Source organism: Neoarius graeffei, chromosome 13 (genome assembly GCF_027579695.1).
Source record: "Neoarius graeffei isolate fNeoGra1 chromosome 13, fNeoGra1.pri, whole genome shotgun sequence".
Taxonomy (NCBI): domain Eukaryota; kingdom Metazoa; phylum Chordata; class Actinopteri; order Siluriformes; family Ariidae; genus Neoarius; species Neoarius graeffei.
Genome location: NC_083581.1, coordinates 67,299,275 through 67,322,814, shown reverse-complemented (window position 1 = coordinate 67,322,814; position 23,540 = coordinate 67,299,275). Strand labels below are relative to the sequence as shown.

Below are 23,540 nucleotides of genomic sequence, written 5' to 3'. Positions count from 1 at the left end.
TGCAATCAAAGTGTCACATGATCTGTCACATGATATCTGTATAAATCAACCTGTTCTGGAAGGACCCTGACTCTGCAACACTATGAAGCAAGCAACATGAAAACCAATGAGCACTCCAAACAGGTCAGAGACAAAGTTGTGAAGTAGTATAGATCAGGGTTGGGTTATAAAAAATCTCAAACTTTGAATCTCTCACAGAGCGCCATTAAAACCATTACAGCAAAATGGAAAGAATATGGCACCACTACAAACCTGACAAGAGAAGGCCCCGCCCCCCAAAACTCACAGACCGGGCAAGGACGGCATTAATCGGAGATGCAAAAAATACACCAAAGAGAACACTGAAGGAGCTGCAAACATCCACAGTGGAGATGGGAATATCTGTCCATAGGACCACTTTAAGCCGTACACCACAGATGTGCGGTCAGGGTAGGCAGGGTAGGCACTGCCTACCTTAGGTAAATTTCATTAAAATAAAAACCAACACGTGTTTTTAAAAAATATATTGTTGAGAGTTAACAATGTGCAATATGGGTTTTTGATCGGTCTTCGGAGACGTAAATGTACTTTTAACAACTCATTTGTTCCAACTCATTGTTTTGGAACAAATGAGTTGTTAAAAGTACATTTACGTCTCCGAAGACCGATCAAAAACCCAAGTTATCGCACGACGCAAAGCACCCAGGCTTTGGCAGGTTGTCACGGGAACGCGCAATCCTCCGCTCGCATTTCGAAGACCAGGGTAGGCTCCCTTTGGGTCTGCCTGTCTTGACTTCAACGCTGCCAATATAGGGGGGTTGCGCATGCGTATTATGTATCGCATAGACAGTCTATGGGGAGCAAAAGCTCAGCTTTTGCCGCAGCGGGAATACGCGAGCCAATCACAGCGGTCAAAATGAAAAATTGTTACATTGCACATGAAGTGCCTACTGTCTGTGCTATATGCCCCACACACTGTATTTTGAGCACGTTAGCGAAAACTTCACAGGTGAATATGTCTACAATTGCACACTTAAAGTGTTTCAACAAACTTGATTACCAGCAGAAGTTGCTTACAATCAATCGAGGTAGGCCAACACCCCCTCTTAACGATTTCCATCAGCGAAAGGGGCAGAAAATTGTATGTACATTCCAGCCGGAATGGTACAACAGAAAAGAGTGGCTTTGCGGGTGTGAAGTTAGCAAGTGTCTGTTCTGCTTCCCCTGTCTGCTGTTCTCCAAACAGCGTGACAATGTGTGGGTATGTGCCGGCTACACTGATTTAAACAACCTGCCCACTGCATTGGCCAAACATGAAAGATCAAATGTACACATCCAAAATCAAATAGCATTGAAAACATTTGGGAAGGGGACTCCAATAAATTTAGCTTTGGACGAGGCCAGTCGACTGCAAATTTCCGTGCATAATGCAAAAGTTCGCGAAAACCGTGAGATACTAAAGGATTTGATTCGTGCCACTTGCTACCTTGCCAGGCAGGAGCTAGCATTTAGGGGGAGGGATGAAACCACTGATTCAGCTAACAGGGGGAATTATGTGGAGTTGTTAAACGCATTTGCGGAGAAAGATGAGCGTCTGAAGATGCATCTTGAAACATCATCGGTTTTCAGTGGTACATCTACCATAGCGCCATCTAGCGGCTGTCTTTGAAAATAACGATTTGATTTGCTTTGATTTTTTTCCATCATTATTTTGAGTATAGGCCTACTATCTATCTATCTATCTATCTATCTATCTATCTATCTATCTTATCACAGCATGAAAAAGTGCACAGCATGTGTCACTGCCTACCCTGCCATAGGGCTCACCGCACGCCACTGCCGTACACTCCACAGAGTGGGGCTTTATGGAAGAGTGGCCAGAAAAAAAAAAAATCATGTTTGGAGTTTGCCCCACAGCATGTGGCAGACTCCCCAAACACATGGAAGAAGATTTTCTGGTCAGATGAGACTAAAATTGATCTTTTTGGCCATCATGGGAAATGCCACGTGTGGCGCAAACCCAATAGCCTGAGAACACCATGCCTACAGTGAAGCATGGTGGTGGTGGCAGCATCATGCTGTGGGGATATTTTTCATCTGCAGGGACAGGAAAGCTGGTCAGAATTGAAGGAAAGATGGATGGCACGAAATACAGGGCAATTCCGGAAGAAAACCTGTTCGAGTCAGCCAGAGGTTTGAGACTGGGACGAAGGTTCACGTTCCAGCAGGACAATGACCCTAAACATACTGGTAAAGCTACACTGGAGTGGTTTACAGGAAAACATTTAAACGTCTTGGAATGGCCTAATCAAAGCCCAGACCTCAATCCAATTGAGAATCCATGGCATAACTTGAAGATTGCTGTCCACCAACGCAACCCATCTAACTTGGAGTTGGAGCAGTTTTGCCTTGAGGAATGGACAAAAATCCCAGTGGCTAGATGTGCTAAGCTAATAGAGACACATCCCAAGAGACTTGCAGCTGGAATTGCAGCAAAAGGTGGCTCTACAAAATATCGACTTTTCGGGGGGGGGGGGGGGGGGGGGGGATACCTGTGCACATTCCAGATTTTTGTTTTTTTCATCTTAATTATTGTTTGTGTCACAATAAAACAACAATTTGCACCTTTAAAAGTTGCAGGCACGTTGTGTAAATCAATTGGTTCTAACCTCCCAAAAATCCATTTTCATTCCAGCTTGTAATGCGACAAAACCAAAGGGGGATGAAAACTTTTGCAAGACACTGTACAAAGTATGTAACATATATACATCAGAAATGTTCTTAATACCTTAAAGAAAATGCTGATTTGATGGATGTGCATGCGATTTCAATATTTACTGTTTTTCATAAATATGCCTTTTATTTTTCAAATGACTATTATTTCATCTCATCTCATTATCTCTAGCTGCTTTATCCTTCTACAGGGTCGCAGGCAAGCTGGAGCCTATCCCAGCTGACTACGGGCGAAAGGCGGGGTACACCCTGGACAAGTCGCCAGATCATCACAGGGCTGACACATAGACACAGACAACCATTCACACTCACATTCACACCTACGGTCAATTTAGAGTCACCAGTTAACCTAACCTGCATGTCTTTGGACTGTGGGGGAAACCGGAGCACCCGGAGGAAACCCACGCGGACACGGGGAGAACATGCAAACTCCACACAGAAAGGCCCTTGCCGGCCCCGGGGCTCGAACCCAGGACCTTCTTGCTGTGAGGCGACAGCGCTAACCACTACACCACCGTGCCGCCCGACTATTATTTCAAATGAATAAATAAGATTGGTATCAATAAAATTTGATGTCAATTTTAAATTATTTTATGTTGCTAACAATTACCCAAAAACAAACAAACAAACAAAAACAAACAAACAAAAAAAGGCCCCCCGATTCCAACAATCCAACTCAAATATTTATCCCACTGCCAATTAAAGACCGTACCAAACATGTCCGGTCTCACCATGAATTAAAAGCTCCGTGAGCCAAAGTGCCAAACACTAGCTGCTGTTCCAACACACCTGCTTGGCCGGTTACTGATTAAAGGAGACTTCATGACGCTCTCATCTGAGGATCCCAACATGAAACAAACCGTCCTCTAGCCACTAAAGCATAACAGTCATTTCAATACCACTCCCTAAGACTAACCCTATCCCTGGATTTGAATGGCTTCAAAAAGCCTCAGTGGGCTAACGTGGCTTTCTTGCTCATGAGAAAGTGCAGTCATTTGAAATTGAGCAGAAAATTGCGAACAGAAGCCTTGAAACAGTGCAAGATGAGGAAACAAGTTTCTCTTCAACAGCATACAACAATATACAAAGCGTGTTCCTGTAACCCGACACCTGTAATGGGAAAATCCCATTTTGATACATGTAACCATTTAAAAAAAAGACAGATTATTTCTCAACCTAAGCATGTTGACAGATGGCAAAATTCCTGTACGAGGTGCGGCCACACCTGAAGTGACGAGTGAAGCAAACTCCGTTCAAACAGGCACTGACCCGTATCCTTCCCATCAACCCTTCACAAGTTCTGCATGACCGCGCATTCACAGATTCCTTTCACGGTTTGGCCCAGAGCCTGAGGCCCATATACACGCAGGACAATAATCTCCTCAATAGATTGCGTTCTTTCAGGTGCCCTCTGATTTGAGTAATCAAAAAGAAATGCATTCTCTCTGGGACATCATACACTACTTTAAGACTGAGCAGGAAGAACAAGCAAAAGGCATGATCTTAGTAACCAGATTGTTTAATCATGTCCTAATCTATCTATTGTCTTAAATGCAGTGCCGCTTGGAGAAGACACACGTTTTGACAAATGACAAGGCAAATAACTAACTATTATATTCAGTGACTTCAAGCGTAACTTTTTGGTTTGTGTTTAAAAAAATAATAATAAAGAAAATTTAAAGATTCCATCCATTCCCCCCTGCTATCTATATATTTGTCCGTTTGAATTGTAAAATGAAGCAGGTAAGATTTTCACGTGACATGCTTCATGATAATGTTTCATGCCAACACTTTTTACCAAATTAAAAATCAATGCAAACAACATTTGTAACAAGATCAACTGTGAGCTACTGCTCACTTACGTATCCCCCCTCACTCTCGCTTATATCAGAACGCAAGCAATCGAAGGAATAGGACACTTATTATGAATGTTGACTTCAAGAAATAATGAACCCTAAAACAAGTAAGTAAAGAGCAGTGTCTCTCCCCAGGGATTTCAAATAGCATCCTGGTAAACTGTCATTTTGAAATAGCATTTTGCTTCTTGAAATAGCATCAAAATCCACCCTATATGTTTTGTAAATACATTTAGCCGGTAAACAGGAAGTCGATGTGCGACAGACCTGAAAACGATATACACGGTATAGAACCCCAAGCTGAAGCTCGGTACCAAGTATCAAGCAGTTGTGATTTGTAGCTGCTGAGAAAAGCGTTCCGAAAAGTTTGTAAGTCAACGCTATGTTTCGCAAATATATTCAGTTGGTAAACAGGAAGTCGATGTGCGACAGACCTGAAAACGGTATATACGGTATAGAACCCCAAGCTGAAGCTCGGTACCAAATATCAAGCAGTTGTGATTTGTAGTTGTTGAGAAAGCATTACGAACATTTTGTAAATCCACGCTATATGTTTCGTAAATACATTCAGTCGGTAAACAGGAAGTTGATGTGCGACAGACCTGAAAACAGTATATACGGTATAGAACCCCAAGCTGAAGCTCGGTACCAAATATCAAGCAGTTGTGATTTATAGTTGTTGAGAAAAGCGTTAGGAAAATTTTCTAAATCCACGCTATATGTTTCGTAAATACATTCAGTCGGTAAACAGGAAGTTGATGTGCGACAGACCTGAAAACAGTATATACGGTATAGAACCCCAAGCTGAAGCTCGGTACCAAATATCAAGCAGTTGTGATTTATAGTTGTTGAGAAAAGCGTTAGGAAAATTTTCTAAATCCACGCTATATGTTTCGTAAATACATTCAGTCGGTAAACAGGAAGTTGATGTGCGACAGACCTGAAAACAGTATATACGGTATAGAACCCCAAGCTGAAGTTTGGTACCAAGTGGCTATGATTTGTGGTTGCTGAGAAAAAGGGTGTTTTGGACGGACGGTGATATGGATGGATGGCCAGAGGTAAACCAGTATACCCCCCCCTCCTTTGGAGCAGGGGTATTATAATAATAATAATAAGCAAAGATAATGGAGCCGACCGATAAATACAAATACAACTCCAACAAAGAAAATAATCATTAAACAGCCAAATTAACTGAAACAATTGAACTGATTAAATGGTGTTATACTGCAAAACAATTCAAGACGTTTTCCTGTTTTAAAAAACTATGAAATCCGTACTGAACACAGTTCAACAGTCACAAAAACTCCCATTTGAACATGCAAATCAAAATCCCATACCATTAATCTACTTCTACACTAGAGATTCTTTTCTATAGCTCACTGTGATTGGCTCACGGTGGCCAATATAGTGCATATATAGTGCAACCGACACACAGGCTGCGTCCCAAATCACAAACTCATTATAAATAGTACTCTCTTACTATATTAAGCAATAGTTCATCCATTGTTTAGTATGATCATAGAATACTAGTATGCTTTAGTATGCTAGTAGGAAATTCAGCCACATGTGACGAACACATTTCTGTAGTTGGCTTGTAAGCAACTAATGTCCAACTAACAAATCAAGGAGAAACAAGAAAAGAACAGTGTACACAAACACAGGTCAACAAATAACTTAATGGGGTATAATGATGAATGTTATTAATTTATATGGCGGCATGGTGGTGTAGTGGTTAGCACGGTCACCTCACAGCAAGAAGGTTCTGGGTTCAAGCCCAGCGGCTGACGGGGGCCTTTCTGTGTGGAGTTTGCATGTTCTCCCCGTGTCTGCATGGGTTTTCTCCAGGCGCTCCGGTTACCCCCCCCCACAGTTCAAAGACATGAGGTTAAGCTAGCAAGGGGCAGCCTTGGGCTGAGGTTGGGCTTAAGCGCCCTTGAGTAAGGGCACCGAACTCACTACTGCTCCCTGTTCGCTGTAGCATAGCTGCCCACTGTTCTGGGTACGTGTGTGCATTCAGTGCTTCAGATGCGTTAAATCTCACTGTGTGCTTAAGTCCGTGCTTGAGTCTACGTGTGACAAATAAAGGCTCCTTGGTGGCTGCTTCTTCTTCTTCTGGAAATCAGCTTTCTATTAATTATGCGTCTAATGCAACTGCACTGTTTGAACACCAGATCTGCACAACCCATAAAGCTGAAATATAGAGAGAGCATACTGGTCACATGATCACATTATTTCCTGGACGGCCTGCAAGATCCCCTTTGCAATCTACAGCGTCTGACAAGAGGCCACGGAAGTCGGTCATTTTAGCCGACTTTGGAGCTCTATTTCTGGTTAAAACGAAACCTCAGGCACTGCGACAGAGCTCATTATGTTTCAATTGATAATTTTCTCCAGGTCAGAGACTTTTTTTAAATTCAGTCAAATGTTTGTGCGCGCATGTATTGTTACACCCACCGTTTATGAATATTAATGAAGAATGGGCAGTGTCAAAAACTGGAGAGGCAGAGAAAGGCAGTCTACTTAACAGTTATTCCACGAAATCGAGTCGTATATGAGCTGATAGCCGATGAAGCGCATAGTGCCGAGTTGGCTATAAACTGTGTATGATGAGATTGAGTGGAATAACTTATTCCATCCACATTCAGTGGATTTTGAGAAACGGAGCATTTTTAATTTTTTGCAAATTCAATAAATAAAAACTTATTTCAACAAATTTTAATGCTCCAAGATGAAGAATGTAAACAAACCAGCGAAATGACCGTAGCAATTTGTGAAAAATGCTATAATAATTCTTTGGAAAAATAAATAAATAAAACATTCTTACCATCAAATACTTTTATTCTATATTTTGTTGCTTTTTTTTTGTATTGTTTGGGGTTTTGTTTTCGAGTAGAGTTTTTATTTCGTCCTCGGTTGGTTCAGCAACACACTCCGCCATTTTGTTTTTCTCTACTCACGGTATATGAGCTGATCTCTTAGTAGTAGAGTAGCCAATCAGAGCACGTGATTGCTCATATCTAGTGAATGTGGACAGAATAATTAACAATTATTTGCTGAAGGCGAAGCGAATATCGGTGAACAATAACCAAGATGAAGTCGAGGTTGTTTCTCTGAGCCCGAGGTGGATAATTGTTTTAGTATAAATACACAGGTGATTTTATTTTTTTTTTTTTAATCGTATTCAAAAATTTTTTTTTACATTTATTTCAACTTCAAAAGTGGTATGTAAATGTAATGCACACAGACTTATGTCGCTTTTCTATGCCGAGTCACATAAAATACTTTGTTTTGAAATCGATAAAATAAATCCCAATTCCACCTTACCTTTTGAATAGTTTTAGGCCAAACTTCATAGCATCTTTAGTCCTTTTAAGAACAGCATTTATCATTTGTAATTCTTCCTCACTTATAGTGACAAAGCGATTGGCTGCCATTTTGCCGAGTCGCTCGCGGTGATTGGTCGAAAAATTCAGACTATTTCTCGATAATCAGTGCACGTGATTTTCTATCATCACCTGTGTATTTATTAACTACACTAATTGAAAATATTTCAGAATATAAATCCCTTAACATGTGTTTAATTAATAATATACCCAGGAAAAATACGATATAGATATGAGGAGGGAGAGAGACAGAAGGCACACAAGCAGAAGACAGTCTGACCTTGCCTGGCGAGAGATGGCATGGTGCCCAATGAGAGGGCTCTGTTGAGACGACCTGGCAGTGAGGAGGGCGACGCTCGACGGGTTTTCTGGCTTTGCTGGTGAGCCAGAAGCTGTGCCAGGTTGGGAGGAGGAGTGGGGATGAAAGTAGACGATTCCGACACCATCGGGGACTGACCACTGCAGTACATCCCAAAAGAACTGCCAGACAGATACCTGAAACAAACGAGCGCATGAGTACCGATCCCGTCTGTCACACGTCTTCATCTCCTGCCTGTGATGAAAAGCTTTACTTTAAGCAACAAATAGAATTTGCAGATGGAATCTAAGTCATGCCTCTGAAAACATCCAACAGCTGATTTGTGTCCAGACATTTTACATAAATGGTTCATGACGTTTAAATCAAGACAATAAGAAAGAAAACCGTGTATAGACGGGCATGATTACGTTTCATCTTTACACCAATTCCCCTTTCAGATGTTCACAAGCTTCACGATGATCAGCTCCGTTATGAAAACATCAATCTTCAATATCAAACTTTTCTGGAGGCTGTTTTCATACCTCATTAAAGGGGCCCAAGACAAAACTCAGAAAATACACACTTCCCATTTTACAGTGCTTTATTTGTAACAGCAGTAAAACTTACAAGAGCAGTGATCAAGCAAAAAAAAAAAGGAACAAAATTTATTCTGACATGATTCTTTGCTTTTAACACACAATAATGATAGTTATTAAAAAAAAAAAAAAAAACACGTGCATCTTGGACATTTTCCCACCCATGACTGTTCACAATCATTTCTTCACATTACATGAAAACCACTTTATGTCTCAGTAACAAACTGTTTCACATTTTTTTTAAGCTTATGAACACGGAAGATTTATTTTTAATTCATAAAATGATAATACTGGGTTGTGAGATGGTATGACAAGGAGTACATTTCCATGAAATAATTTTGTTTTAAAGCAATCTGGTTAAAAAAAAAAAAAAAAAAAATCACCCAATGAGAACACACACACACTTGGGTCTAAATGAGTGCGGATATTTCGATTTCTTTTCAAATAGATGAAATAGCACCTCTGCAGTAACTGCAACTCCCCAATAAACCCTTCAAAACAAAGGACACGACACTCAATTCAGTTCAACTTTAAATTCAAATTTCCTGCCAGATTTGTCCCCTTTTACCTCGTAAAAGACTTGAGATTACAGTATGAACAACTTAAAATGCATCTTTAACCCAATCATCATATGCTGTTTACTTGTCCACTAACAATCTGACAACTGAAAATCGATACTGGTCCATGTTCATGTCGACACACTCATTGACATTACAGAAAAATCTGTGTAATGTGGTATCATCACCGATTCTATATATTTATTTGGTTATTCACTCAGATTATACTGATTATGGAAAAAATGTTAACAATCGTAACTAAATGCAAGTGCAGGAATACAAATGGTTCACACACCATAACTACAAACTAATCTGGCACAATATAACTACAAAAATATGAACTTAAATCACATTACTTGGTAGAAAAACAGCAACATCACCACAATCATCAGTCACTCACTATACTGGCAAAGGCTTCAACAAACTGAATTAAACATTTTGCTGTATTTCAAGTTCAATAAAGAAAGGATGGAACCATTCGATGTGTAAAATATCCATTAGAAAAAGTCTTACAGCTCTTAGATACGCATAAGGAGTCACATTAACAACTCGACAAGGATCCTACAGCCCATTTTTTATTTTATATACAGTATATCTCCATATTCACTGGATATGAGCAATCGCATGCTCTGATTGGCTACTCTACTACTAGGCTATCAGCTCATATACAGTAAGTAGAGAAAAACAAAATGGCGGAGCGTGTTGCTGAACCAACCGAGGATGAAATAAAAACTCTACTTAAACAAAAAACCCAAAAAACAAAATATGCAATAAAAGTATTTGATAGTAAGAACGTATCTTTTTGTATTTTTCAAAAATTATTCTTCTCACATTTTTCACAAATCGCTCCGGTTATTTCGCCGATTTATTTACATTCTAAGCGGAAATGATTTTGTCGGACTTTTCGTAGAAAAGTTTTAATTTATTGAGTTTGCAAAAAAAATAAAAATAAAAATGCTCCGTTTCTCAAAATCCAGTGAATATGGATAGAATAAAAGTGTTATTCCGCTCAATCTGGTCGTACATGGCTTAAAGCCAATTCGGCGCTACGTGCCTCGTCGGCTGTCAGCTCACGTACGACTCGATTTCATGGAATAACTTAAATACATGAGTGTAATGTAGCAGTTATACACTGAATACAATACTGAAAATTTCAGGAAGCTTTTCTCACAAGGGCTCTACTGAATAATAGATTTTCCAAATAATACCTTTATTATATTGCTAATGTTCATATAATATTGTATTTAGTTCTTAAATCACAAGATCCAATAAGTATTGTTGTAATTTCTCGTGCATAAAAGACCCATATATAGTGCTCAAATAAAATATGAACAGGAAATAATATTTTAAAAAATAAAATAAATAAATCACCCCAGTCACAAATAAGAGTGTTATGGTTGGAAATTTTCATGGTATAACATCCTAGATTAAAAACATCACGGACGGTTTCATGGTATCACAGTATTAATCAGCTACTTAAAAAAACACAAGATTTATTTGTGCAAAAGCCTCTTTGGGTCCGTTCACACCTGGCATTAATGTGCATCCAATTGTAACCGCACAGCGTCAAGTATACAGTACGTGTGAACAAAAGGGGTTAAAAAGGTGTTTGAGACGCATCGTAATCCAATTACTCAAACCACCTTCAGAAGTGGTCTGGGACAACCACGACCAAAAATACATTTGCAGTGTGAACACAAAAGCGTCACAATGGGTCCTGGACAGCCACAAAGGACCAGATAATACATAATCATCGTGAGTCTGACTGGAAATCACACTGAAATTTAAAGTTCTCAACTGCGAGGCTAATGGTGAATATTTGAAGCACGAGTCTTTGACACTAACCTGCACTTCTACTTTGAACTCGTAGCATCCTGTGGGGTTTTGTGGTTATATTGTTCACAAAGTGCAAACGTCAGATCAGTAGTGGATTACACAGCCAAATGGTTTTCAGAGCAGTCCACATCCCCTATACTGAGAAACCGAGGGTAACGGGTTGGTGGAGGGGTTGTCTTTTTTTTTTTTGGGGGGAGTATACGTCATACACCGCCTATGACTGACTGTGAAACCATGACACCATAACAAACCTAGACACGAAAAAAAAAACCTTCAAACATCATGGAACGACAAATGCTTACATTTCCTTAATACTATTTGCTGCACACCTCTAATAATTAATATTTTACTTACTGGACCTTCATCTATACAGGAACACATGACAAATACAGTGAAAGAGACACAGTAATGCAGCAGAGGCTACACAACCTACAGCAATGGTACTTTTACACTTGCAATTCTGCTTTTCCTTTTAATAAATGACATTTCTAATACATAAAAAGGGCTGCTCTGTTATTATGAACTCCCTCAATAGCAAATCAGTTGTATTTCCCCAAACATTTTCTTTAAAATACTCTTTTGATATAAGAAATGCTTCTTACATCATCCACCACCAATAACACATAAGCACAGTCTTAATAAAGTTAAGTCAAGAGAAGTTTGAGAATACGGAGTTAATGTTAAAAGGTTAGATTCTGGTGAATTGGAAACATTAACACAATTACAGTAGAAAATTCTAGCAGACAGAGAGGAAAAAACCAAAGTAACCACAAAAAAAAAAAAACGAGTGCATGTTAATGGGGACGGTTGTTTGTTTTCCCTCAGATGTGTCAAGCAAGAGTAAGAAAATCACTGAGGCAAATATCTGACCTAATATTGATGGATGAGCAACGGCATCTTTTTTTTTTTTTTTTAAATGGACCCACCCACTTGGGTTTCTCTTGGCTCATGTGTCTGGGACTCATAAATTCACCCAGATGAACCTGAAACATACGGTATTTTACGTCCTGGGTCCTTTCCCCTTTAGTGAATTGGCTGATCTGCCTGGAATTTTATTAACATTTAGTACGAGTGCTGCTTTTGCTAATAAACTGTCATTTTCAGGTGTCTCCTGAATGTCTGTAGCATGGGGTCAAAAATCATAAAAGCTACGGCTAGATGTTGGCAATCGGTAATTATCACAACCATATGCGTAAAATACTAATTCACATTTGATCATTTCATCCAAAGCAACTGATGTGTGAAGAGCATAAAGTTCAAGTTAATGCATTAAGAGCCTTGCTCAGGGATTTAAACACACATCTTTCCAGTCAGTGGAATTTGTTCAGTGGAGAAAAAGGAAAAATAAGTAAATAAATCAAGTCAATGAAACGCCAAACACCCAATACTTGGCAACAGTGCCTTTGAGGATTTTCTATTCTTCATGAAATACACGAAGATTCAACTCAGATATTTAAACAACTAACATACATATACGCAGTCCTTTTACCAAAATCAAAACTACATAATTGGATCTTGGACATCACTAGTTCAAATACATATACGCGCGCGCACGGGAAAAACAAACAAAAAAAAATAGCCGAGATGTCAAAAGTCAGGGATGCAGTATAGGATATCCTGCCACTTCCTTGTTCAAAGCGCAGCTGCTAACGCTAATTGTTTAGTATTGTTCGGCTGCTTGAAGGGCTTTTATTTGGTCCCGATTACCTCAGCTTCCCAATTCTCAGAAACTCATTCAGATCTGTTTTCAGGCCACCTTACACAGGAAAACCCTCGTCAGCATACAGTTTGTTTAACTATACTAAACGTACGTGATTTGGTATCAACAAAAACAGCAATATCAGTTTCAAGTTTAAAAAAAAAAAAAATCAGCTAGTGTTTTACGACTAAACTACCAGCAACTTGAATATAGCTTTTTTTCCTTCCACACAGTAAGATGACAAAACACACTCACCTCAGTACATGCTTTGATTAGTAACGCTTAGTGAAAATTCCGTATTAGTGTAGACGATTAAACTGACCGGCTTTCAATGAGCTTCAGCTCCAAATAAATATCGACTTTGCTCCATCAAAAATAAAGTACCGTATTTTCTGGACCAAAGTCACTTTTGTAACATTAGTAACAGATATATCATCAAGTAATATACAACACTGACACTTTTTTTTTTTTGCATTAGCTTAATGTTTTTAAAATAGGACGACTTGTGTTTTTTCCATGAGGTACATCAACACTAACTGCTAACGTGGTGCTAACACAGAGTCCAATAGCCATGCTAATGAAAATTAGCACTCTCACTGTAATGATAAAACAATCTGTTTACAAGGTAAATAGGATTTTTGGATTAAACCTTGTTATAGAATAAATTCCATTATTTAAAAAAAAAAAATGTAGTTAGAGACATATTTTCCAAGTCTGAAAGAGATTAAATAATTATAAATAACAAATATACATGTAGCAAAGGCTTTCACTCCGGAAACAATACATCACTGAAGTACAGCAAGATTAAATGGACTACAAACAACGGAGACTGGACTGTACAAGCAGGGAAGTGCCATTTTAGTACAGACATGCAGAATAAAAGATGGCTAGTGTATTAATCTTAATAACCTGGAAAATATGATCAATTCTGTAGTTCCTGATATTCGTTTTTGCTGTAGATGGAAATTTGTCATATTTTTGATGACACAAAACTAGTCTTTCTTGACAAAAAGGAAATTATGTTCAGCAAAAGGTCTCCATTTTAATTGGTTTTCTGTTGAGATCCGTCTAACACCGACCGAATTTAAAACCCCAACAGTGTCGCCATGTTAGGCTTCTGGATGAACCTTTACTCACCGGTTCACACTTGTGGTTTCCTAAAAGCTAGAAGATGCAAAATGAAGACAGCCACAAGATGGTACTGATGGTTGCAAACATATAGCAGGTTTACATCCATGGAGGAGAAAAGATGATGATTACAAATGCAGTACTCCAAACAGAAGTCCTACAATGCAACCTGCACAACTATTCCTTATAAATGGCTTAGTGAAGTGTCACTGTTCGGATTCTGACCTGCGGCCTCTGGCTCTTCTCTGACTCGTGGGCTTGCGTGTTGCTACGGCTGCGGCGAATCCGACCAAGCAACACAAGGAAGTGGCGCCAAGCTTGATCCCGTCCAGCCAATCGGGGGTGTTCGTCTTCAGGTAGAACTCAACAGAGTGCAGGCATAACACGAGGAGCCAAAGGAAAGAAGCAAAGGCGTCAATCCTCCTTAACCTACAGCAGGAAAGAAAGGAAGAGATGCAATAACAAATACAGCATGATAAACTGGGGCAAAAAAAAAAATAAAAATTAGGAAAGTACATTTCACCTAACAGGCCCTGCCATTAGGACACCAGTGATGCAAGTCAAAAGGCCGACAGACGCTACAGCCATCTGATGGTTGCTTCCAGACTCCCAGATCAGCTTGGCGTTCTCTACAGCCTCGTCTGGAAGAAGGCCCACCAGATCGCGCCACATCTTCCCACTTCTGGTGCTGTCGTTGACCTTAGCTTCGGTGTCATTATGGAGAGCGTGTTTAGGTGGTGCGACTCCTCCCTTCAGATTGTCAGAGCCATCAGAGCGGTAGGATACGTCTCCAGATCCGCACACAGCCAGGGCGACCAGGAAAGCACACGCGAGGAAAGCCAGGGCTCGCAGCGTTATCAGCCAGGCAGGAGTGGAGACAATATAGGAGCTCTGTACCAAACAGACATGGAGCTTATGAGCTGCTATGTACATGGCTGGAATGTTTAGAACTCAAGTCTGAGATATTAAGGCCGAATCCCATTTCACCCCTTGGACCAACCCCTTGGCCCTTCCCCTCCATTTTGCGCGTTCACGTGAAGGGGTAGGGGTATCCCAATCCCAGTTAACGCGGAGGGGAAGGGGGAGGGCTTCTGTACCCCTCCAAACGGAGATTTTCCTGGAGCTGACTCCAAACGAAGGGGTTTGAGTGATTTCCCACAATGCCATGCAGATTTCAGCGAGATTTCATGCGGATTTCATAAAGATGGCGGTTCCCGCGGCGAAAGATTGTCATAAATGTATTTTCTCCATTATTTACGTGTTTTAAGTTGTTATCCAGAGGAAACGCCGCTTGATTCGCTTTCGAGCTGAGAATGAGCAGCGATTTCTGAAATCCAAGCTGCTGCTAAAAAGCTTTGGGAGTGAGTATTGTTTTCGGTTGCTTGACTGCGTACGTTTTGTTCTGTTATTCTCGCTTTTATTGTTTACATGAGTGTTCTGACACCTCATTCTGTCGGATGTGGTGCACGAAGCGCCAAAGATATCCCATTCAGTGGTGTTAGTTAACAAATCACACCCTGCCAGCAGAGATTTCTGGCTCTGACTGTAGCGGCTGGTCGCAGCCAATGACGCATTTGGTTGCGTTTTGCTAACGTAAACGCTGACGGAGGTACGTGATGACGTATGCGATCGTTGAAGGGCTATCCCAATACGTAAGGGTTGAATTTCAAGCCCTATCCCTTGTAGCTCAGTTTCAAGGGGAAGGGCCAAGGGGAAGGCGGAGGGAAAGGGGGAGGGGTAGAAATTAGAATTGGGATTGGGCCTAAATCGGGCCTTTTTGTGTCTTTGGATATCACATACACTCATGGATCTGTGCTAAAAATGAAGCAAAACAAATTGTACTAACCAGGAACTATGACTACTTTTATGGGATTAATAAGAAGTTTATCAGTGCTAATATTTATTAATTTGAGACTAGCGCAGTGAGCTAAAGCACCATTCACAACTGGATAAATGGAATATTAAATAAATCACTAGGAAAACAATAAAAGACCACAGACTGACACACAAACAGGGGCTTTACTGAACCCAGGAGAAACTGCAATGTTATTAGTGAGGACAAGAATAATACCGCTACAAAAAAGTAGAGACATTAAGAATACTAAATGTATAAATATTAATATTATATTGGAAATGTATATATACACAGGGCAGCACGGTGGTGTAGTGGTTAGCGCTGTCGCCTCACAGCAAGAAGGTCCGGGTTCGAGCCCCGTGGCCGGCGAGGGCCTTTCTGTGCGGAGTTTGCATGTTCTCCCCGTGTCCGCGTGGGTTTCCTCCGGGTGCTCCGGTTTCCCCCACAGTCCAAAGACATGCAGGTTAGGTTAAAGGAACAGTCCACCGTACTTCCATAATGAAATATACTCTTATCTGAATTGAGACGAGCTGCTCCGTACCTCTCCGAGCTTTGTGCGACCTCCCAGTCACTCCTGTTAGCAATGTAGCTAGGCTCAGCATGGCCAATGGTATTTTTTGGGGCTGTAGTTAGATGCGACCAAACTCTTCCGCGTTTTTCCTGTTTACATAGGTTTACATGACCAGTGATATGAAACAAGTTCAGTTACACAAATTGAAACGTAGCGATTTTCTAGGCTCTGGAAAGTCCGCACTATAATGACAGGCGTACTAACACCTTCTGCGCGCTTCGGCAGCACATTGATATCTGAGCTCCGTATCAACGCGCTGTCGAAGCGCGCAGAATGTGTTAGTACGCCTGTCATTATAGTGCGGACTTTCCAGAGCATAGAAAATCACTACGTTTCAATTTGTGTAACTGAACTTGTTTCATATCACTGGTCATATAAACCTATGTAAACAGGAAAAACGCGGAAGAGTTTGGTCGCATCTAACTACAGCCCCAAAAAATACCATTGGCCATGCTGAGCCTAGCTACATTGCTAACAGGAGTGACAGCACGTCTGACTGCGTCTGACTGACTGGGAGGTCGCGCAAAGCTCGGAGAGGTACAGAGCAGCTCGTCTCAATTCAGATAAGAGCATATTTCATTATGGAAGTACGGTGGACTGTTCCTTTAACTGGTGACTCTAAATTGAGCGTAGGTGTGAATGTGAGTGTGAATGGTTGTCTGTGTCTATGTGTCAGCCCTGTGATGACCTGGCGACTTGTCCAGGGTGTACCCCGCCTTTCGCCCGTAGTCAGCTGGGATAGGCTCCAGCTTGCCTGCGACCCTGTAGAACAGGATAAAGCGGCTAGAGATAATGAGAATGAGTATATATACACACACTGCAACCCTGCTATAATGAACTCTTGCTATGAACCTTCACATATAATGAACCAAATACGTGTCTCCTGCCTTTAGGGACAATGAGTCAGATGCTGTGTCTGAAATCACTCCAATTCACGACTCCCTACTCACTATCTAGGGAATTCTATATAGAGAAACTATATAGTGAGCTCATTGGTAAAACTGGAAAAAAATGAAGGAAAAAAAAAAAAACAAAAAAAAACACCAACACACTTTCGGACACTACTACGCCACGCCGTTATTTACGTCATTACTGTCACGCATTAAAACGTGCCAGATCAGTCGGCTGGTGGGTTTTCAAAATAATAAATACGTGCATGCATTTTTGTGATAAATCCATTTATTTTTTTCGCGGTCCAAATCCTGCGCTCTGATTGGCTGGCGAGCAGGTCCGTATCCTACGGTATGGACCCCAGTTACGGACCCCGGTTATGGACCTCTGGCGACTCGCTCGTTCACAACAACAAACATGGTAGCATTTTTTGTCAACATGTTTTTTTTTTTTAACAAGATTTATTTATAAGATTATCAAAAATCTTATACATTTTTGCCAGCATTTCTCAGGAGAATAGCATTAATTTTACATCATGGATAGCGATAATGACAGTCTTCACAGCGAAAGCGAGTTTTACTACTTCCCTGAGGAAGAAGAAATAAAAGAAAACATTTCAGGAGAAAGCTAAAAACCTGTAACTGTTGCTAACGCCGAGCAAAAACATGGCTGAATCCTGAATGACTCAATTTTGCATAAATAGGGGACTACATAGGCGGCAAAATGTAGTTTTTTTCCTGCCATGGAAGTGCACTTGTATACCGAGGAGGAAGCCATTTGCATTACAGCCGTGAATGAGGATTCAAAATGGCGGCTCGGCTCGGTTTTCCCTTTCGGGCGCTCTCGTTTTCTGTTAGAATTTGGTAAAGAAAAAAATAAATATATTATTTACCAGCTTAAGGTCGGTCCGTATGGTGAAATACCGTGACCTCGGCCTTGAATACTGACCTCGGCTCAGAGGACCTCGCTCAGTACTTTCAAGACCTCGGTCACGGTATTTCACGATACGGACCTCCCAGCTGGTAAATAATATACATACATATATATTATACTGAGCGCATTTCCCACATTAATAAATCCAAAGTACTTTGTGTCTGCTGCATTTTTCAGTTCTTTTAAATCAAGGCTGAATACTTTTTCTTCTTTCCCGCCGCCTTTTATTAAATCAAATTTGAGGCTTTTGTTGAATTCCTCGCTCTGCACTGTATATTCTTGTATTTTATCTGTCTTATTGTATTTTAGGGGCGGCACAGTGGTGTAGTGTTTAGCGCTGTCGCCTCACAGCAAGAAGGTCCGGGTTCGAGCCCCGTGGCCGGCGAGGGCCTTTCTGTGTGGAGTTTGCATGTTCTCCCCGTGTCCGCGTGGGTTTCCTCCGGGTGCTCCGGTTTCCCCCACAGTCCAAAGACATGCAGGTTAGGTTAACTGGTGACTCTAAATTGACCGTAGGTGTGAATGTGAGTGTGAATGGTTGTCTGTGTCTATGTGTCAGCCCTGTGATGACCTGGCGACTTGTCCAGGGTGTACCCCGCCTTTCGCCTGTAATCAGCTGGGATAGGCTCCAGCTTGCCTGCGACCCTGTAGAAGGATAAAGCGGCTAGAGATAATGAGATGAGATTGTATTTTAGCTTATTTTCTATTCTCTTACCATTTTTAACTGTATTTGAATGTCCATTTATAATGTGTTTCTTCCTCAGTCATTTCACCCCTAATACACGACAATATTCTCTCGTTGCTGCACCGGGTGCTCCTCTCGGTCGGCTGCCATTTTTCTTTCAGCGCGACCACAATGCATAATGGGATCTATTGCTTGGTTAGTGACCATTGGCTGTACACTACTTTGCACGGTGCATTGTGGGATACTACGAGTCCACTATATATAGAGTGTAATAATTCTCACTATACATTCAAACAGCACTACAAAATGGCGAACCCACTACATAGTCCACTGTATAGTGAGCAGTGAGTGATTTTGGACACAGCGAGAGTATTAAATAAATAAATCTCCGAGCCATGCGTTCCTCTTCCTCCAAAGACAAACAATAAGTAAATCAAGTCTGCAGTCAAGTTAACGCCATACAACAAAGGCTTAATAAGTCTCGCTTAGGTGTGGATCACTAACAATTATCGAGAATGGTGATCAAAGGATCGATAAAAGGATGAAACGACTGCCGATACACTTAACGCTTACTTAAAGCGTACCGGCGCCGTTTTTATACCCTTCACCATGACGCAATGACATCATCGGTGATGTGCAACACATGAATGAACTGAATGGTGAAGGTTTAGAAAACGTAGCGTCAGTGGGTAGACATTAACAACGATACACCGGTAATTTCTCTGAAGAAATCATTGCGTCAGTTTGTGGTCGTTTAACTCTGTCTGCAATGGTGACTGGGAAGGAGAAATTCATAATGAGGAGAACGTGCTTAAAATTTAATATATGACGAGTGTTTGGTGTGACAAGTGGGTCCATTTCAGTATTACAAACGTTTCGGTATAACAAACTATTTGGTCGTCCTCCAAGGAGTTTGTTATGGCAGTAATGCAGCGCATTTTATACATTTCCAAGTAAAAACAAGATCAACTGTGAGCTACTGCTCACTTGCGTATCTCCCCCCCCCACTCCCGCTTATATCAGAACGCAAGCAATCGAAGGAATAGGACACTTATTATGAATGTTGACTTCAACAAATAATGAACCCTGAAACATGTAAGTAAAGAGCCGTGTCTCTCCCCAGGGATTTCAAATAGCATCCTGGTAAACTGTCAATTTGAAATAGCATTTTGCTTCTTGAAATAGCGTCAAAATCCACCCTATAGACCCCTTTCACATGACGTCACCGCGCCGCGAGATTTTGTTAGGCGCCATATTGGAAGACCAAGTACATGCACTCAATATAAAACAAAGTACGAGCGAGAGTAAAGTGACACGATGGATGATAATTCGGGTTATGTGAGTACATTACCAGCTGCAGAAAGGGCACGGTATGTGGAGAAACTGGCTGTGATTGATGGGTTTGACCCATATGATAAGACTCAGGAAAAATTATGTGAATCCAAGCACACAGTTTAACGCAAAAGTTCGTTTATATCCCAACCTTGTCAGCTGTCAGATTTATGTTAATGGACCCGGTAAGCTGGTAAATAATATTTATTTTTTTCTTTACCAAATTCTAACAGAAAACGAGAGCGCCCGAAAGGGAAAACCGAGCCGAGCCACCTCACGGCTGTAATGCAAATTGCTTTCCTTCTCGGTATACAAGTGCGCTTCCATGGCAGGGAAAAAGAAACTACATTTTGCCGCCTATGTAGTCCCCTATTTAAACAAATAGGAGTCATTCAGGATTCAGCCATGTTTTTGCTCCGTGCTTTTACTCGACCAAAGTTATACAGTATTATGAGCTTTAAATTGCATAAATAAAACCATTTGGTGAAACTGTGAAGAAGAGATTGTACTGGTTTAAAGTTTTTACCTAACGTTTTCATGTCGACTCCAATTAATACACTAGTAGAATCTATGACTAGTTTAGTAGGCCAAAACTTTTTTCAATTTTTGACTGTACCAGCCTGAAAAAACTTGCGACAGTCAAATGGAAAAAAAGAAAGCTGGTCATGTTGTACTGGACTAATCTATGACTGATGAGTATAGTAAGTGATACTAGTACTGATACAATAAAACAGACGACTGCAATCTGGTAGGCAGCACGATTTATATTATTTCTCCGTGTCAGATACATAAGGAGGACCGGACACCAATTCTGCCATCTGTTTGCTACCCAGACATTGTAAACTATTTGTTGTTTACACCCAGTGCCTACACTGCTGATGACTTGAAAGCCTACAAAGGGCTACAGGCTTACAATTATGTTGTTAGTGGCTTGGTTCGTGACATTACAGCTGTTATTAAGAATAACCTACACATAGTTATGGCCAAGGTAATCTTGTTGATATTTATCTTTTAATAATATATCTTTTCAGTTGAAAAATTAATACTTTTTGTTACTATTAAGGTATCCATAATTTAGGTTAATTTATCCAAATTATACATATGTATTTATGCCTACACAACAACTATCTCATCTCATTATCTCTAGCTGCTTTATCCTTCTACAGGGTCGCAGGCAAGCTGGAGCCTATCCCAGCTGACTACGGGCGAAAGGCGGGGTACACCCTGGACAAGTCGCCAGGTCATCACAGGGCTGACACATAGTCACAGACAACCATTCACACTCACATTCACACCTACGGTCAATTTAGAGTCACCAGTTAACCGGAGCACCCGGAGGAAACCCACGCGGACACGGGGAGAACATGCAAACTCCACACAGAAAGACCCTCGCTGGCCCCGGGGCTCAAACCCAGGACCTTCTTGCTGTGAGGCGACAGCGCTAACCACTACACCACCGTGCCGCCTCACAACAACTATGTTTTATTTATATAATAGGAGGGAGAGCAAGCCCCAAACCATCCTAAATTATTATTATTATTAAATTGTAGAAGTCTGGGAGGCTTGCTCCTCATACAGTTATCAACTTGAGGCCAATTTAGCATGTTTTAAATCTGAATTTCTTGCGTTTGCTTACCTCAAAGTGTCCGCAGATCATGCACAGACTTATCCATTATATCCACAGTTTTTTGCCAAGTCTCACACAGGTTTCTTTCAAGTCTACTGTTGGGCCAATAAATCATAAATAAAACAGCTCAGATTTGTTTAAGTCGTTTGCCACTCCACTTTATTCTCGTGGGTTCACATACCGCTGCCGTTATGACGAGTTTGTTGGTCTTCCAAAATGGCGCACGGTCTGTTTACTTCCGGTTTCGGGTGACGTCAGTGAAAGGGGTCTATGTTTCATAAACACGTTCAATAGGTAAACAGGAAGTTGATGTGCGACAGACCTGAAAACGGTATACACAGTATAGAACCCCAAGCTGAAGCTCGGTACCAAATACCAAGCAGTTGTGATTTGTAGTTGCGGAGAAAAGTGTTACGAAAATTCTGTAAATCCACGCTACATGTTTTGTAAACACATTCAATCAGTAAACAGGAAGTTGATATGCGACAGACCTGAAAACGGTATACACGGTATAGAACCCCAAGCTGAAGTTTGGTACCAAGTGGCTATGATTTGTGGTTGCTGAGAAAAAGGGCGTTTCGGACGGACAGACATTGGTAAACCGGTATACCTCCCCTCCTTTGGAGTGGAGGTATAAATAAATAAAGAATAGTTACACTGAACACAGCATGTCGAACACAGCACACGCTGAACACTCAGCACGACACTGACCGTGATGAAGGCTTTGTCTGCATCTCGGCTGCGTCTGAGCTGGTGGTTAAGGAGCAGAGCCCTCAGCTGCCGGTTCTGGTGCTTGATGTAATACTCCACTGCAGTCTGACACGGCCTGCACAACTTGTACGTCTGCTCGAGATGATGCTTGTAGACCTCAATCTCTTCATCATAGTTCTCCTTCAGAAAAAAATTAAAGTGGAGTCAGACCTGCACAAAACCATAAAGCATTTCAGAGCAAAATAATCTCATATCATCTCTAGCTGCTTTATCCTGTTCTACAGGGTCGCAGGCAAGCTGGAGCCTATCCCAGCTGACTACGGGCGAAAGGCGGGGTACACCCTGGACAAGTCGCCAGGTCATCACAGGGCTGACACATAGACACAGACAACCATTCACACTCACATTCACACCTACGGTCAATTTAGAGTCACCAGTTAACCTAACCTACATGTCTTTGGACTGTGGGGGAAACCGGAGCACCTGGAGGAAACCCAGGCGGACACAACATGCAAACTCCACACAGAAAGGCCCTCGCCGGCCACGGGGCTCGAACCCGGACCTTCTTGCTGTGAAGCGACAGCGCTAACCACTACACCACCGTGCCGCCTAAAATAATAATAATAATAATATTCCAGTTAAGAGTTAACCAGCATTGCTGGCTGACTCTGAATAGAAATAACTGAATGTCAGTTTCAGGTAGAAGATTCTTATCAAACCGTCTGACTGATGAATCTCTGCTAGCGGAGTGAAAATCGGAACAATCAGTAACGTTGGAGGGAAACTCAGAAATAATAAATCTTACTGACGGGATGTTTTTCCAACTAACAAAGGCTGAACTGAAGGGAGAAACAGAAGTGTCCAGGACAT

General features: G+C 41.1%; 1 protein-coding gene across 3 annotated transcripts in view; it reads right to left on the bottom strand.

Moving 5' to 3' along the window:
• tmem201 (transmembrane protein 201) overlaps positions 1–23,540 on the bottom strand; it is a 48,334-nt gene that overhangs the window by 11,417 nt on the left and 13,377 nt on the right. For all 3 annotated transcript variants that reach the window (XM_060938382.1, XM_060938381.1, XM_060938383.1), the window contains 4 exons: positions 22,671–22,850; positions 14,592–14,959; positions 14,294–14,497; positions 8,235–8,449 (listed from right to left, as the gene is read on the bottom strand). In XM_060938382.1, the coding sequence (XP_060794365.1) occupies positions 8,235–8,449; positions 14,294–14,497; positions 14,592–14,959; positions 22,671–22,850 (967 nt within the window). The remainder of the gene's footprint in view (positions 1–8,234; positions 8,450–14,293; positions 14,498–14,591; positions 14,960–22,670; positions 22,851–23,540) is intronic.